The sequence below is a fragment of the Macaca mulatta genome, chromosome 19 (assembly GCF_049350105.2).
Source record: "Macaca mulatta isolate MMU2019108-1 chromosome 19, T2T-MMU8v2.0, whole genome shotgun sequence".
NCBI lineage: Eukaryota > Metazoa > Chordata > Mammalia > Primates > Cercopithecidae > Macaca > Macaca mulatta.
Genome location: NC_133424.1, coordinates 51,425,919 through 51,444,113, shown reverse-complemented (window position 1 = coordinate 51,444,113; position 18,195 = coordinate 51,425,919). Strand labels below are relative to the sequence as shown.

At 49.6% G+C, this 18,195-nt stretch overlaps 1 protein-coding gene across 25 annotated transcripts in view; it reads left to right on the top strand.

The window, feature by feature from the left end:
- C19H19orf47 (chromosome 19 C19orf47 homolog) overlaps positions 1-18,195 on the top strand; it is a 50,863-nt gene that overhangs the window by 8,284 nt on the left and 24,384 nt on the right. For 9 of the 25 annotated variants that reach the window (XM_077982865.1, XM_028840192.2, XM_015123974.3 and 6 more), the window contains 6 exons: positions 4,699-4,786; positions 4,880-4,994; positions 7,617-7,695; positions 13,868-14,005; positions 15,941-16,090; positions 17,724-17,794. In XM_077982865.1, coding sequence (XP_077838991.1) covers positions 4,699-4,786; positions 4,880-4,994; positions 7,617-7,695; positions 13,868-14,005; positions 15,941-16,090; positions 17,724-17,794 — 641 coding nt within the window. Of the gene's footprint in view, positions 1-4,698; positions 4,787-4,879; positions 4,995-7,616; positions 7,696-13,867; positions 14,006-15,937; positions 16,120-17,671; positions 17,795-18,195 lie in introns of all 25 variants that reach the window. The other 16 variants (XM_077982864.1, XM_015123975.3, XM_001095658.5 and 13 more) reach the window with 5 other exon arrangements.

Sequence of the window (18,195 nt, the reverse complement as noted above, 5' to 3'; positions counted from 1 at the left end):
CTGCCTCCCGGGTTCAAGTGATTCTCCTGCCTCAGCCTCCCGAGTAGCTGGGACTACAGGCGCACACCACCACGCCCAACTAATTTTTGTATTTTTAGTAGAGATGGGGTTTCATCATGTTGGCTGGGATGGGCTCGATCTCTTGACCTTGTGATCCACCTGCCTCGGCCTCCCAAAGTGCTGGGATTACAGACGGGAGACACCGTGCCTAGCTGTCTGTATTCTTTATAATTCCATTCATATAAAGCATAGAAGCAGGCAAAATCAGTCTGTTTTGTTAGAAGGTGGTGGTTGTATCCGGGAAGGAGTGAGTAGAGACTCCAAAGGGAATATAAGGGGTTCTGAGGTGTTAGAAATATCTCATTTCTTGATTTGGGTGCTGTTTACATAGGTGTGTCTGATTTAGGAACATCTATTGACTTGTGCACTTTTTTTGCATGTACATTATAGTTCCGTAAAAAGATTGAAAAATCCAAACCCTGTTACCCATCCAGATCAAAAAAAGAGAACATTGTCAGCCCCATGAGAGTCCTACCCCAATCACACTCCCCTCCCTTCTCCATATGGAATAAACCATTTTGTGAACGTCTTTTCTTGCCTTACCTACCTTTCTTTTTTTTACAATGGAGTTTCGCTTTTGTTGCTTAGGCTGGAATGCAATGGCGTGATCTTGGCTCACCGCAACCTCTGCCTCCTGGGTTCAAGCGATTCTCCTGCCTCAGCCTCCGGATCGAGTAGCTGGGATTACAGGCATGCCCCACCATGCCGCACTAAATTTGTATTTTTAGTAGAGATGGGGTTTCTCTATGATGGTCAGGCTGGTCTCAAACTCCTGACCTCAGGTGATCCACCTGCCTCCGCCTCCCAAAGTGCTGGGATTACAGGTGTAAGCCACTGCTCCCGGCCTTCCTTGCCTTTATAGTTGTATTATCAATGGGACATTCCTATTCTATAGACTTTGGTTTTGAAATTACATGAATGAAATCATACCTTGTGTTCTTTTGTATCTGGCTGCTTTTGCTCAACATAATGTCTAAGGGTCATCTGTGTTGACTTTCTTTTCACTGCTGTATAGTATTTCACCTTGAGAGTGACCACCATGTGTTTATCAATGCTGCTGTCAGTGGATATTGCATTATTACTGGGTTGGAGCTATCACAGACAAACTACTGTGAATATTCTTGTATGTGTCTCCTGGTGTGTGCAAAAAGCCACATCTCATTGATTCCAAGACTCACATCATTGCACAACTTAACATTTCTGAAGTAGGGGTATATTTTACTGCCGGTGCCTTATGACAGTTTAGTTGACTGCATATTTTCCTTCCTTAGCAATACATGAAATGATGGTGTGTGCTGAATGTGGGGACTCTTTCCATTCCTCAAACACTGGATTTCAGTAATCTCTTGGTTAAATTCAGAGGCTTTGGCTGGTCCCTGTGAACTGATTGGTCTTTACAACTAATTGATCACAACCAGTTACAGATTTATTTGTTCCTTCTCTTTTGCCACTGCTTCACTTGACTAACCTTAAAATCAGTCAGTCAATTAATCAATCACAGGCTTTGGCTCAGAGAGCTACCCCCAGCCTACGTGGTACTTTTTTCTCCCCTTAATAACACCTTAGTTTAGGTATAATTCATTTATCATACGTTTTACCTAGTTAAGGTGTACAATTCAATGGTTTTTATATTCTCTGTTCACAGAGTTGTGCAGCCATCACCATAATCAATTTTAAAACATCTTTATCACTCTCTCTTGAAACTCCATACCTTAGGCCGGGCGCGGTGGCTCAAGCCTGTAATCCCAGCAGTTTGGGAGGCCGAGACGGGCAGATCACGAGGTCAGGAGATCGAGACCATCCTGGCTAACACGGTGAAACGCCGTCTCTACTAAAAAATACAAAAAAAACTAGCCGGGCGAGGTGGTGGCGCCTATAGTCCCAGCTACTTGGGAGGCTGAGGCAGGAGAATTGCGGGAACCCGGGAGGCGAAGCTTGCAGTGAGCTGAGATCCGGCCACTGCACTCCAGCCTGGGCGACAGAGTGAGACTCCGTCTCAAAAAAAAAAAAAAAAAAAAAAAAGGAAACTCCATAACTTAGCAGGGTGTTGGGTGTTGTGGCTCACGCCAGTAATCCCAGCACTTTGGCAGGCTGAGGCAGGTGAATCGCTTGAGTCCAGGAGTTTGAGACCAGCCTAGGCTACATGGTGAAACTCTGTCTCTATAAAAAATATAAAAAATTGCCGGGTACCGTGGCTCACGCCTGTAATCCCAGCACTTTGGGAGGCCGAGGAGTGTGGATCACGAGGTCAGGAGTTTGAGACCAGCCTGACCAACATGGTGAAACCCCGTCTCTACTACAAATACAAAAATTAACCGGGCATGGTGGCACGTGCCTGTAATCCCAGCTACTTGGGAGGCCGAGGCAGGAGAATCGCTTGAACCCGGAGGTGGAGGTTACAGTGAGCCGAGATTGCACCTCTAAACTCCAGTCTGGGTGACAGAGTGAAACTCCATCTCAAAATAAAATGTGTGTATATGGCCGGGCGCGGTGGCTCAAGCCTGTAATCCCAGCACTTTGGGAGGCCGAGACGGGCGGATCACGAGGTCAGGAGATCGAGACCATCCTGGCTAACACGGTGAAACCCCGTCTCTACTAAAAAATACAAAAAACTAGCCGGGCAAGGTGATGGGTGCCTGTAGTCTCAGCTACTCGGGAGGCTGAGGCAGGAGAATGGCATGAACCCGGGAGGCGGAGCTTGCAGTGAGCTGAGATCCCGCCACTGCACTCCAGCCTGGGCGACAGAGCGAGACTCCGTCTCAAAAAAAAAAAAAAAAAATGTGTGTATATATATGTAACTTGTATGTGTATATATACAAAAAAATAGCTAGGCCTGGTGGCACGCACCTGTAGTTTAACTACTTGGGAAGCTGAGGTGGGAAGATTGCTTGAGCCCAGGAGGTTGAGACGGCAGTGAGCTATGATTGTGCCATTGCACTCTGGCCTAGGCGACAGAGGGAGACCCTGTCTCAAAAAAATTAAAACCCCATACCCATTAGCAGTCACTTCCCCTGTCCTCCTAGCAACCACTAATCTACTTTCTCTTTAGATTTACCTATTCTAGACATTTCATATACATGGAATCATTATGTGGTGCTTTTTGATAGTTAGAGGTGCATGCTTCTGGCCAGTGGGACCCAGGGCCCTATGGCTTAGCAGGTGGATAGTGCCTGTGCAACATAGGGAAATGGTACCTCTTTCCTGTGGCCTGGCAGAGGAAATCCTAAGGACATGAGCTCCTCGCCAACCTCAGTCCCCAAGGGCCAATCAGCACCCTGGGTATCTGGCCTGTGGCTGGCTGGGCAGGGGCCTCCTTGGAGATGTGACCCATGGGGCTTCACCTGAGCCCCGCACTGCCACTCATGTAACACCTGACCCACAGTGTGTCTGTTTCCCTGCTCTGAGTCTCTGTTGTCTTAAAAGCAAAATGGGTGAGGTAATAACAGGTTTCTTCTATTCTAAAATAGCATGGATTGTTGGATGTACTGAGAAAGAAAAACAGTTTGCTAATTAAACCATGGCACACCATCAGTCATGAAGTAGATCCTAGTTTCAGAGATGTCAAAATGTGAAAAAAAAAGTTCTGCTTTGAATCAGTGATCTTAGCTACCTCCTGGCCTGGCAGGCTGGGGTCAGTTTGAGGGTCAAACCCACCAAGAAGCCAAGAAAATTTAGAAAGAATAAAGTTTCATAGGTGGGGTCTGCCTGGTCTTGGCTGTGGCTCCGTGTTTAGTGGTGATGGGAGTAATAGTAGTAATAATAATAATAATAATAGCTGACATGGTTTGAGGATATCCTCTGGGTTAAGCATCATTTGAAGCCTTTTATATGGAGTTTCTCATTGAGTCTGCACAGTGATCCAAGGACACTGGTGCTGTTATCACTAAAATCTCAGCTACACAAGGGCTGGGACTTCATCTTGTGCCTTGTGGTATCCCCAGTGCGTAGGACAGGACCTGTCCTTTGCCAAATGCTGGGTAAACACTTGTCAAATCTGTTATCCTGGGTTTACAGATGAGGAAACCAAGGCACCAAGAGGTAACTTACCCACAGTCCCTCCATAGGGAAATCGCAGGGTTAGGATTCAAACCCAAGCTCCGAAGTCCGTGTTAGTAAGTTCTGTGCCTCTCTCTGAGGGAGGTGTGCTACTGTGGCGGGTAGGGGGCTTGCCAAGGCTCATGGGCTGGCTCTGTGACACTTCTTTCCAACCACCTGTGGATCTTGTCATCCTCTGGGCCTAGGCTGGCTGATGGAGACTAGGGCAGAGAACCCAGAGTCCCAGTTACCCTACATCAGTCATGGGCCCAGCATGTGTGGTGATGCAGAGAGCCAGCCCTGGGGCGGGGTGGAGCTGTAAGGAGAAAGGCTGTGGTAAGGGTTTGGGAGCTCTGCCCCTTATTTAGCATTGTTGCCCAACCTTTCCCTGCCTCATTTTCCTCGGCAACTCAGGGGAGTCTTAATACTGCTTAACTCACAGGGTCAGGAAGGCTCAGTTCCATCATGTGTGTGTGGAGCACTCCACACAGGGCCGGGCATGGGAGGAGCATTTAATTTGTGGGAGCTGCTGTGATTGTGGTTTTGCTAATGCTATTCTCTAAAGAGGATGGTGTGAATAATGAGCCCTGTCCAACCCCACAGCCACTTCCGAGTGGATCCAGTTCTTTAAGGAAGCTGGCATTCCTCCAGGACCTGCTGTCAATTATGCCGTGATGTTTGTGGATAATAGGTGAGGAGGCTGAACTTGGGGATGGGGTGGTGGGGAGCTGACTGGCCCACCCACTGGCCCGCCTGGGGCTTTACCACTGACCTTCCCCTGCAGGATTCAGAAGAGCATGCTGCTGGATCTCAATAAGGAGATCATGAATGAGCTGGGCGTGACCGTGGTGGGCGACATCATTGCCATTCTCAAGCATGCCAAAGTGGTGCACCATCAGGTGGGTGCTGTGCCCAGCCCCTCTGTCTCTGGGTTTGGCATGGAGGTGGAGGTTCAGTTGCAGAGCCAATGGGAGGCCTGGCAGCAGAGGCAGGCCAACCTGGGTTCCAGGGCTGGTTTGGCCATTTGCTGTGTGACACTGGGCACATGGCCCAACCTCTCTGAGCTGTATTTTCTGCATCTGTGAAAGAGAGGCAAACCTGGCCAGGCGCGGTGGCTCATGCCTGTAATCCCAGCACTTTAGGAGGCCGAAGCGGGCGGATCACGAGGTCAGGAGATCAAGACCATCCTGGCTAACACAGTGAAACCCCGTCTCTACTAAAAATACAAAAAATTAGCCAGGCATGGTGGTTGGCACCTGTAGTCCCAGTTACTTGGGAGGCTGAGGCAGGAGAATGGCATGAACCCGGGAGGCAGAGGTTACAGTGAGCTGAGATCGTGCCACTGCACTCCAGCCTGGGCGACAGAGCGAGACTCTGTCTTGAGAGGAAAAAAAAAAAAGAGAGACAAACCTATCTTGAAAGGATGGTTGTATTTTTGTTTTTTTTTTGAAACAGTGTCTTGCCATGTTGCTCAAGCTGGTCTCGAACTCCTGGGCTCGGGCCATCCTCCTGCCTCAGTCTCCCAAAATACTGGGATTTCAGGCATGAGCTACTGCGCCCAGCCCTGATTGTGAGTATTAAGTTATGTGAAGTACTAGCACAGTGGAAACTGCCTGTATTCGGGTCCCTCTATAATAATTTATTGCTGCTTCACATCTTCTTTGTGATAATTATTATCTCCAGGATAGCAGCTTCCTATGTGGGACCCAGATGGCAGCCTGGCTCACAACCTGGATGTTCCAGTCTTGACCTCTCCGCTTATAGTGACCCTTCCTGGATCTCTTTGAAATGGGCTTTTCACACAGCCCTGTTGCTAGTGTGGCTGTGGCCACCTACCAGATAGTATATGTGGCCCTGAGCACCAGACCTGGAGTGTTGGACTCATTAAATGATTAATATAATAACTAACACTTACCAAGTACTTGCTGTGGCCTGCCAGGCACTGTCTCCTTCCCTCCCTCCCTCCCTCCCTCCTTTCCTTCCTTCCTTCCTTCCTTCCTTCCTTCCTTCCTTCCTTCCTTCCTTCCTTCCTTCCTTCCTTCCTTCCTTCCCTCCTTCCTTCCTTCCTTCTTTTCTCCCTTCCTCCCTTCTTTCTTCCCTCCCTCCCTTCCTCCCTTCCTCCCTCCCTCCCTTCCTTCCTCCCTCCCTCCCTTCCTTCCTCCCTCCCTTCCTTCACTTGTTTATTATTTATTTTTGAGACAGGGTCTCACTCCATTGCCCAGGCTGGAGTGCAGTGGCACGATCTTGGCTCACTGCAACCTCTGCCTCCCAGGTTCAAGTGATTCTCCCATCTCAGCCTCCTGAGTACCTGGGATTATAGGCGTGTGCCCCTGCGCCTGGCCTCTTTATTTTATTTTATTTTATTTTTTTATTTTTATTTTTATTTTTATTTTTATTTTTATTTATTTATTTTTTTTTTTGAGACGGAGTCTCGCGCTGTCACCCAGGCTGGAGTGCAGTGGCCGGATCTCAGCTCACTGCAAGCTCCGCCTCCCGGGTTCACGCCATTCTCCTGCCTCAGCCTCCCGAGTAGCTGGGACTACAGGCGCCCGCCACCTCGCCCGGCTAGTTTTTTGTATTTTTTAGTAGAGACGGGGTTTCACCGTGTTAACCAGGATGGTCTCGATCTCCCGACCTCGTGATCCGCCCATCTCGGCCTCCCAAAGTGCTGGGATTACAGGCTTGAGCCACCGCGCCCGGCCTATTTTATTTTTTTTTATTGAGACAGAATCCCACCGTGTTGCCTAGGCTGGAGTGTAGTGGTGCTGTCTTGGCTCACTGCAGCCTTCACCTCCTGAGTTCAAGAGATTCTTGTACCTCAGCCACCTGAGTGATTGGGATTACAGGCATGCGCCACCATGCCTAGCTCTTTTTTATAATTTTAGTAAAGATGGGGTTTTGCCATGTTGCCCAGGCTGGTCTTGAACTCCTGGCCTCAGGTGATCCGCCTCCCCCAGCCTCCCAAAAGGTCGGGATTACAGGTGTGAGCCACCATACCTGGCCATCTTTCATCTATTTTTGAGACAGGGTCTCAGTCGTCTGTCACCCAGGCTAGAGTGCAGTGGTACAATCACAGCTTACTGCAGCCTCAAACTCCTGGGCTCAAGTGATCCTACCACCTTAGGCCCTGAATAGCTGGGACTACAGGTGCGTGACACCATGCTTGGCTAATTTTTTAATTTTTCTAGAGATAAGGGTCTCACTATTGGCCAGGCTGGTCTCAAACTCCTGACCTCAGGTGATCTACCCACCTTGGCCTCCCGAAGTGCTGGGATTACAGGTGTGAATCACCACACCTGGCCTATTTTTTCAATGACTGTGATAGTTTTGCAGTGTACTGGTCAGATATTTTATAGAGTGTCCCTCAGTTTGGAGGTGTCTGATGCTTTCTTATGGTTAGGAGTAAAATGTGTTAGAATCTTCTCTAGCAGTCAGGTGTTGATCCTCGTGGTGTTGCTTAGATCTCTAGGTCCATGCATGATTCTTCTGTGGTGACCCAGGTGCCTGTTCTTTTTTTATAGGACATGTGCAAAGCTGCCACTGAGTCAGTGCCCTGCAGCCCCAGCCCCCTTGCAGGCGAGATTCGCCGTGGCACTAGTGGTGAGTCCTAACCATTCAGGCCTCTTTTCCTTGATTCTTTTACCCTGTCAGTGAGGGGGACACGTCTGGCCGTCCCATCCCTGCCCATAATTTGCAAAGGTAGAAACAAAGCCATTGGAGGCACTCTTACTCTTCTCTTAGGGGAAAAAATAAACTGGGTAGTGAATGGGTATACACACAGTCAATTGTCATCCGTAGTCGTTAAGTTCTGTAAAGTCAACGTGTACACTTAGTGAATTCTTAGCTCCTAGACGAAATACAGAGCAGTGGAGAATCCATTGCTCCTGTGGAAAATACTAGGTTAGATTCCTGCAAGCCCGTAGTCAAATATATAGCTTTATTTTATGTGTGTCTCCTTTTAAAGGCACTGTAGTTAATATATCATGTTGATTTCAGTAACCGGGAACTTATAGCCAGCAACACTGTAACTCATTCCTGCATGATGCTTATCTCACACACACATTTTTTTTGATCAGGTACATCATACCCTTCTTGCATTTAGGAACCCAGACAGCACTTCAATACTATTTTTTGAGGGCCATTTTATTGATTGATTGATTGAGATGGAGTCTCTGTTGCCCAGGCTGGAGTACAGTGGCATGATCTTGGCTCACTGCAACTTCCGCCTCCTGGGTTCAAGCAATTGTCTTGCCTCAGTCTCTCTAGTAACTGGGATTACAGGCGCCCACCACCACGCCTGGCTAATTTTATTTTTAGTAGAGACAGGGTTTCGCTATGTTGGCTAGGCTGGTCTCAAACCCCTGACTTCAAGTGATCTGCCTGCCTTGGCCTCCCAAAGTGCTGGGATTATAGGCGTAAGCCACTGCTCCCGTCCAGGGGGCTATTTTAAACAGCAAAAATCACCAACAAAAATGTGAAAAATGTTCACATTCATGACATCAAGTAGACTGGGCAAAGGACACTTGTTTATAGAGCGGGGCGTGAAACAAGCGGGTGACAATGCCTTCTCTGTCCTCATTTGGGAACATGTCTGGAGCAACTCAAAATGTTCCCTTTGTGTGTCTGTGAATGACAGTGAAAGCACTGCCTGTATTGATTTTGGGGTTACAAATGCATTTGAATGAGTAGGCAAATTTGCAAATATGGAATCTATGAATGATGAGTATCGACTGTATTTATTTTTTTATTCTTTATTTTTTTTGAGATGGAGTCTCACTCTGTTGCCCAGGCTGGAGTACAGTGGCGCGACATCGACTCACTGCAACCTCTGCCTCCCGGGTTTAAGCAATTCTCCTCCCTCAGCCTCCTGAGTAGCTGGGATCTGCCACCACGCCCGGCTAATTTTTGTATTTTTGGTAGAGACAGAATTTCACCCTGTTGGCCAGGCTGGTCTTAAACACCTCAGGTGATCCACCCGCCTCAGCCCCCTAAAGTGCTGGCCTTATAGACGTGAGCCACCACTGTACCTGACCTTTTTTTTTTTTTTTTCTTGAGACAGAGTCTTGCTGTGTTGCTTACGTTGGAGTGCTATGGCACCCTCAGCTCACTGCAAACTCTGCCTCCCAGGTTCAAGTGATTCTTGTGCCTCAGTCACCCAAGTATCTGGGATTACACGTGTGTGCCACCATGCCCAGCCAATTTTTATATTTTTAGTAGAGACAGGGTTTTGCCACATTTGCCAGGCTAGTCTTGAACTCTTGATTTCAAACGATCCACCTGCCTCAGCCTTCCAAAGTGCAGGCATGAGCCACTGCACCTGGCTATTTTTGGTTTTTAAAAGCCATATGATACCATATATATATATTTTTTTTTTGAGATGGAGTTTTCCTTTTGTTGCTCAGGCTGGAGTGCAATGGCGTGATCTTGGCTCACTGCAACCTCCACCTCCTGGGTTCAAGCGACTCTCCTGCCTCAGCCTCCTGAGTTGCTGGCATTACAGGTGCCTGTCACCATGCCCAGCCAATTTTTGTTATTTTTAGTAGAGATGAGGTTTTGCCATGTTGACCAGGCTGGTCTTGAACTCTTGACCGTAGGTGATCCACTCGGCTTGGCCCCTCAAAGTGTTGGGATTACAGCTGTTAGCCACTGTACCCGGCCGATACATTTTTTAAAAATAAACTTTTGGCCGGGCGCGGTGGCTCAAGCCTGTAATCCCAGCACTTTGGGAGGCTGAGGCGGGTGGATCACGAGGTCAGGAGATCGAGACTATCCTGGCTAACATGGTGAAACCCCGTCTCTACTAAAAATACAAAAAACTAGCCGGGCGTGGTGGCGGGCGCCTGTAGTCTCAGCTACTTGGGAGGCTGAGGCGGGAGAATGGCGTGAACCCGGGAGGCGGAGCTTGCAGTGAGCCGAGATCACGCCACTGCACTCCAGCCTGGGAGACACAGCGAGACTCCGTCTCAAAAAAAAAAAAAAAAAACTTTTAAATGTTAATATACACATTAGCTTCCCTTTGCTGATAAATAAGCCGCCCAAAACTGTACTTCAAAACACAGACATATATTTTCATTTTTTGAGATGGGAGTCTCGCTGTGTTGTCCAGGCTGGAGTGTAGTGGTGCAGTCATAGCTCACTGTAGCCTCAAAGTCCTGGACTCAAGTGATCCTCCCGCCTCAGACTCCTGAATAGCTGGGATTACACGCACAAGCCACCATGCCTTGCTAAAACATGAGTGTTTATTTCTCATGATTTTATGGGTTGTCTGGTCAGTTCTGCTCTAGGCCAGCTCAGCTGATTTTAATGGTCACCTGGCAGCTAGGTTGAAGCCAGGTTGATGGCCGTATTCACATATCTGATGGTTGTCCTGATGTTATCTGGGCCCAGAGGGTGACTTGGCTACGTGTCCATAATCATCTAGCTGGCTAGCCTGGGCTTGTTCACAGTGGTGGTTGCAGGGTTCCTAAAAGCAGCAAAAGAGGGCTAGCCCCAGTGTACAAAGCACCTCTTAAGCCACTGCTTGCACAACATTTATTCTCGTCCTGTTGGCCAAAGCAAGTTACATGGAGAAGTCCAGAGTCATTGTGGGCAGGGCTTACCCAAAGATGTGGATGTAAAGAGGCTGAGCAAATTAGGGTTCGTTTCTGCAACGCTCCCCCATAACGTACATTCAGAAAAGGGTTCAATCATAATAGTACAGTGGGTACCTTTCACAGATGGGACACTCATGTAGCCAGCACCCACATCCAGCAACAGAAACATGACCAGCCTGCCAGAATCCTCCTGGACCCTCTCCCAGCCACCACATCATCTCCAGGGTACCCACTACCCTGATTGCTAACAGCACACATTAGTTTTACCAGTCTTTCAAATCTTTATAAGTGAAATTTTCAACTGGGTATGGTGGCCCATGCCTTTAATCCCAGCGCTTTGGGAGGCCCAGATGGGAAGATCACATGAAGCTAGGCGTTTGAGACCAGCCTGGGCAACATAGTGAGACCCTGTCTCTACAAAAATTAGTAAATTAGCTGTGGGAGGCCTGGGAGGCTGAGGTGGGAGGATTGCTTGAGCCCAGGACTTTGAGGCTGCAGTGAGTTATGATGGCAACAATGTACTCCATCATCCTGGGCAACGGAGTGAAACCCTGTCTCAAAAAAAAAGAGGGCCGGGCGCGGTGGCTCACGCCTGTAATCCTAGCACTTTGGGAGGCCGAGGCGGGTGGATCAGAGGTCGGGAGATGGAGACAATCCTGGCTAACATGGTGAAACCCCGTCTCTACTAAAAATACACAAAAAAATTAGTTGGGTGTGGTGGCGGGCGCCTGTAATCCCAGCTACTCGGGAGGCTGAGGCAGGAGAATGACGTGAACCCAGGAGGCGGAGCTTGCAGTGAGCAGAGATCCGGCCACTGCACTCCAGACAGGGGCAACAGAGCCAGACTCCGTCTAAAAAAAACAAAAAAACGAGAGAAAATAAATGAAAACAAGTAAATGAGAAGGGGAAACAGGCAAAGAAGGAAAGGGATGGGAAGAATGCTCCAAAAACAACATTCCTGAGATCACTTTTACCCACTTTAGAACATCGAATGTGTGTCTGTCAGGAAGGGGAAAGAGCACAGTTCTTTGTACTCTGATATCCTGACTGCAACTCAAATGCAACAGAGTAAAGACAGAGTTGGTTGCTTAACCGCCACCCAAATGGGGCTTGCCTGTCATGACAATAAAGCATCACATTCCTGACATCTTTTCAGCTGCACATTTCCCTCTGGGTACAGCACGAGAGGCAGGGCCCTCTTAACAGCTTGCTTTTTATAGCAGAAAATCCTGCTCTTACTGCACTCAGCTAGGTGAAGAGTATTGTGAATGGAGGCTCTCACAGGACAGATTCTGCATAGCCAGAGAGTTTGCAGCCACTAGACATAAAGCCTCCCATCCAACCTGAGAGATGTCTGAAGAAGCACTGGGGTATATCATTAACAGAGGAGAAAGAACAGGCCTGAAAACCAAGAATTGGCCGGTGCCGTCGCTCACGCCTATAATCCCAGCGCTTTGGGAGGCTGAGGCGGGCAGATGATGAGGTCGGAAGATCAAGACCATCCTGGCTAACACAGTGAAACCCCATCTCTAGTAAAAATACAAAAAATTAGCCGGGCGTGGTGGCGGGCACCTGTAGTCCCAGCTATTCAGGAGACTGAGGCAGGAGAGTGCTGTGAACCCGGGAGGTGGAGCTTGCAGTGAGCTGAGATTGCGCCACTGCACTCCAGCTTGGGCCACAGGGTGAGACTCCATCTCAAACAACAACAACAACAACAACAAAAAACCACCAAGAATTTCTTCCTGCAGAGAGGGAGGAGGTCTGATAGGGAAGGATCTGTCCTGGGACTTCTGGGTTCCAACAACATCCTGATGCCTGACCTGGGTGATGGGTACTTGGGGGTCATGTTTTGTTAAATGGTCTGTTATGGTTTAATGTAGTTTTCTTTCTTTCTTTTTTTTGTTTTCCTCCTTTTTTTGAGACTGGGTTTCTCTCTGTTGCCCAGGCTGGAGTGCAGTGGTACGATCACAGCTCACTGCAGCCTTGACCTCCTGGGCTCAAGTGATCCCCTTACCTCAGCCTCCTGAGTAGCTGGGACTACAGGCACATGCCACTGCACCTGGCTAATTTTTTTGTATTTTTGGTAGAGACGGGATTTTGCCATGTTGCCCAGGCTGGTCTTGAACTGGGTTCAAGTGATCCACCCTCCTCGGCCTCCCAAAGTACAGGGATTACAGGCATGCGCCCTTGTGCCTGTCCTCAGAAACCACTTTAGGCACTGGGATACAGCAGTAAACAGACACGGCCTCCTCGTGGAGCTTGCGTTCTTGTGAGTGAGTTTACCAGTAAACAAATAGAGTTTAATGTCAAGCAGTTGTAAGGGCTGTGAAGAAAATGAAAGTGGGTAAGGGTGATACAGGTTGAGGAGGTGCTGTTTTTTTTTTTTTTTGAGACGGAGTCTCACTCTGTCCCCCTTGCTGGAGTGCAGTGGCCGGATCTCAGCTCACTGCAAGCTCCGCCTCCCGGGTTCAGGCCATTCTCCTGCCTCAGCCTCCCGAGTAGCTGGGACTACAGGCGCCCGCCACCTCGCCCGGCTAGTTTTTTTGTATTTTTTAGTAGAGACGGGGTTTCACTGTGTCAGCCAGGATGGTCTCGATCTGCTGACCTCGTGATCCACCCGTCTCGGCCTCCCAAAGTACTGGGATTACAGGCTTGAGCCACCGCGCCCGGCCGAGGAGGTGCTGTTTTTAATGGGGTGGTCAGGGAAGTTTTCTCTAGGAGTTGCCATCAGAGAGGAGGCCTGAATGATGAGACGCAGCAATCCTGCTGTGCTCGGGGAACTGCATGCCAGGCAGAAGGAACAGCATGGTCCCTGAGGAGGCGCCTGCTTGCTGGGTGAGGAAGATCCTGGAGACCAGCATAGCTGAAGCAGCTCTGCGAGAGGCGAAGTGAACTCAGCACGAGGCTGGGTGACTGATGGGTGCAGTGTGATGGGAACTAGTGTGGTCTAGAGCCTCAGGAAAGACTCCCAGGGTAGGGAGGGATGGGCTAGTTCCTGGGGAGATGCAGCCCACCCTGCCCCCAAGCATCCCCATCACGAGGACTGTGCAGCCACAGGTGACACCTGCTGACCTCATTCAGTCCCAAGCCTCACCTTGTCCATCCTGATCCTGAGACTGCTGGATTGAGGCCTGTCTTCCAGGCCCCAACCCCACTGGACTCTCCTTTTCTCCCCACAGCTGCCTCCCGAATGATTACCAACAGCCTGAACCATGACTCCCCACCCAGCACACCCCCCAGGCGCCCAGACACCAGCACCTCCAAGATCTCGGTCACCGTGTCCAACAAGATGGCAGCAAAGAGTGCCAAGGCCACTGGTGAGGGAACACAGGCAGATAGTAGGAGGAGCTGGAGGGGAACATGGGTTGGTAGGAGGTGCTGGGGGTCATGCTTCCAATATTGTAAAGTGCTTTGAAGGCCACAAGGTATACAAAGCATTTGAACCTGAATTACCTCTGTAAACTTGGTCAAGTTGCCATACATCTGTGGGCCTCACTTTCTACATCTGTAGCATGGGGGGTGGCGATACCCCACCCAGGAGGATGGACAGAAGCACCTGAGTTGATATGTTGAGGCATGTGTGCATTGCCTTCTCACTCAGGGGTTCAGGATTTGTGAACAAGTATTCACCGAGCCCCCAGCTTGTGCCCAGCTCTGTGCTTGATGCCTGGGGTCAAAGGTAAAGAACCTCTTGCCGCCTCTTAGCAGCCAAGGGATCCTTGAAAACCCTTCAGTTTGATCCTGTAACTCCCTGGGCTGTAATTCTCTGGGGCTCCCCATTATTCCAGTAATAAAGGGCATCTTCCCCACACGGTCTGTAGGGCCCTGCATCATGTGGATTTAGCTCTTGCATCGCCCCACTTTGCATGCCCACTTGCTCCGCTTCAGCCTCCTTCCCATCATGGGGCCTTTGCCCCTGGTGACCCCTTGGCCTGAGCACTCTCCCTTCCCAGACTGCTCCATGTTGGCCTCTGTCCTCCTCCAGGTCTCAGCTTGAGAGCTGGGAATGGGCCTGCAGTCCCTGGGCTCCCAGGCCTTTCCATCCACCATGCTTTTATGCCTTTGCTGGACCCATCCCCACAGCAATGACTTCATGGTGTCATAAGGCAAATGTAGAAATTGAGGCCCAGGGCACTTCATGTTTCTGACATCCACTACCATCACGTCCCGTGCACCTCCATCACAAAATCTCCCCTTTGTCCTGCAGGTTTGGAAATGCCTCACCCTCTTCTGGCCTTTGATTTGTGTGCCATGAGCAAAAAAGTTAAAATCAGGCTGGGTGTGATGGCTCACGCCTGCAATCCCAGCACTGTGAGAGGCTGAGGCAGGAGGATCCCTTGAGCCCAGGAACTCAAGACCAACCTGCACAAGATGACAAAACCCTGTCTCTACATTAAAAAAAAAAAAAAAAAAAAAAAATTGGCCGGGCGTGGTGGCTCACACCTGTAATCCTAGAACTTTGGAAGGCCGAGGCAGGTGCATCACCTGAGGTTGGGAGTTTGAGAGCAGGCTGACCAATGTGGTGAAACCCCATGTCTACCAAAAATACAGCAATTAGCTGGGTGTGGTGGTGCATGCCTGTAATCCCAGCTACTTGGGAGGCTGAGGCAGGAGAATCAAACTTAGGAGGTAGAGGTTGTAGTGAGCTGATATCGTGCCATTGCACTCCAGACTGGGCAACAAGAACGAAAACTCGGTCTTTAAAAAAAAAAAAAAAAGTTAAAATCAGTGTAACAAAGTATTGCAAAGATGGTGAGCCCGGGAGGAATTGGCTCTTTTAACCCTTAACACGTTTGGGGGGGATTCATTTTTTAAATTGAGGTGTAACTTATGCACAATCCACCACTCATAAGTGTACACACAGCTCAAGTGCTTGTTGAAAAGTGAGTGCAGCCATAAAACACTGCCTGCTTGGAGCTCTAGAACCTTTCCACCACCCAGCAGGTTCCCCATCCGAGGGGACGTGGGCTGGGCTGGGCCAGGAACCTGCTTGGAACAGGGACAGAGCCACAGAAAGCCTGGGAGGCCTGCCACAGCCTGGGGACCTGGGGATTCTGAGCACCTTCTGTGACCTCATGTTGCGCAGACCTGAGTTTCTCAGTGGTTCGGTCAGTGGTGATGTGGGTGGTTGGGAAGATAAGGGATTCCAGTCGTGAATGTGTGGAGATAAAGGATACCTAGTGTCCAGCCTCCATCCTGAGAGAACGTTTTGTCTCAAAGAGTGCGATACCCCTGCTTTATTCCCCCAGCAGCCCTGGCCTGCCAGGAGGAGGAGAGCCTGGCTGTTCCTGCCAAGCGGCGCCGGGTCACTGCTGAGATGGAGGGGAAGTACGTCATCAACATGCCCAAAGGCACCACACCCCGTACCCGTAAGATCCTGGAGCAGCAGCAGGCTGCAAAAGGTACTGGCCCATCAGGGGCACACTTCCCTGTGGGGACCATGTCCCTCCCTCTGCATCACACAGGGCCCATCATATCTTACAGTGGCTGAGAAGCAGGCTTTAACGGGGATGCAGGAGCCATAGGCCAAGGGAACAGTGATGGTGGCCACAGAGGAGGGAAACACATCACTTCTGCCCTCTGATCCTGCAGTTAGTGTAGCTGGTCTCCTTGGCACCTCTTCCCTAAGGGGCAGGAGCAAGGATGGAGTGATAGCCTGCTGTAAAATGAGTGGCTGTGCTTGGCCAAGGGCAGTTATCCCAAAGTGGCACCATTACTATGAGCCAGAGGAGACGAGTGGAGATACAGTCCAAAGCTAGGCCTTGGATAGTAACACAATAGTATTTGTGTTTAAAATGTAAGTATTGTTTTACAACTTTTTGTTTTTTTTTTTTTTGAAACGCAGTCTTGATCTGTTACCCAGGCTGGAGTGCAGTGGCACAATCTCGGCTCACTGCAACTTCCGCTTCCTGGATTCAAGCGATTCTCCTGCCTCAATCTCCCAAGAAGCTGGGATTACAGGTGTGCGCCACCACGCCTGGCTAATTTTTATATTTTTAGTAGAGATGGGGTTTCATCATGTTGGCCAGGCTGGTCTCAAACTCCTGATCTCAGGTGATCCACCTGCCTCGGCCTCCCAAAGTGCTGGAATTACAGGCGTGAGCCACTGTGCCTGGACTTAACTTTTCTTTCTTTTTTTTTTTTTTTTTTTGAGACAGAGTCTTGCTCTGTTGCCTGGGCTGGAGTGCTGTGGTACGAACATGGCTCACCGCAGCCTCGACCTCCTGGATTCCTACCTTACCTCCCCAGTAGCAGGGACTATAGATGTGGGTCACCATGCCCAGCTAATTTTTAAATTCTGGTTTCTAACTCTTAGGCTCATGCGATCTGCCCGGCACTGCCTCCCACCGTGTTGGGATTACAGACATAAGCCACCACTCCTGGCCTGTTCTATAACTTTTTTTGTTCATATATATATATTTAGAGATGGGGTCTCGCTATATTACCCAGGTTGTTCTCAAACTCCTGAGCTCAGGTGATCCACCTGCCTCAGCCTCCCAAATGGATTACAGGTGCACCTTGCCACGCCTGGCCCATGTTCTATAACTTTTTTGTTGAGATCTTCTCATATTAATGCAGGTAGATCTTCTTCATTCTTTTTTTAATGGTTGTTTATTATTTCCAGAGTATTTATATACCATAATTTAGTAACCATTCTATTGATGGCTATTAGGTTATAATTTAGGGGAGGAGGCACTACTGCTCATCGGATTCTCTCAGAGGTCCCTGACCCCAAGAATTGAAAGGAACATGCAGGGACTGAGAACTCTTCCCGTGCACATAAGTCATGAGCTAGTGCTGAGGTGTAGGGAATCTGCCAGTTGTAGCTGGTCTTTCCCACATTTGACTCGAGCCAGATAGGGCTGGGTGAAGGTCAGTGTGAGCCAACAGTGTAGACATAACACCCAACTCAGCACAGTCTGGCCCTGCCTATCCCAGAGCTACTGGTGTCTGGGCTGCCTTGGTATCTGTACAGAGCTCAGCCTAGGCCTGGCCCACCAGGGCCTCTCCCTGATGGCTTCACTTCCCTCCCAGGTCTCCACAGGACGTCTGTGTTTGACCGCCTCGGCGCCGAGACCAAGGCAGACACCACAACGGGGAGTAAAGTGAGTGGGGATGGGGGAGCGATCCTGGGCGTGCGAGCTCTTGTTTTCCCTGAGCAGTGCTCCTGACTCTTGACACATCTCGACCTCACTCAGCCCAGGGCCGTCTAACCTTCCTTTCCAGCCTCAGTTCCTGGCTTTGCACTGGTGGCTTTCCCATCTGTCTTCTGCCCTGGCTTCTCTCTCAATTTCCAGCCCTGGGGGTCCAGTGACTCCTGGATGCCTCCCACCCACCATGTCCCCAACTGGTCCTAGCGTCTTTCCCCAAGTTAGTCCTCTCCTGGGCCCCCATCTGAGGGCTGCCTGCCCTCCCCATTGCAGTCTGTCAGTGGGTCTGATGACTCTACTGTTCTCTCCCTCCTCTGCCACCTCTCCCTGTCCGGATAGGACGGTAGCCTCCTGAA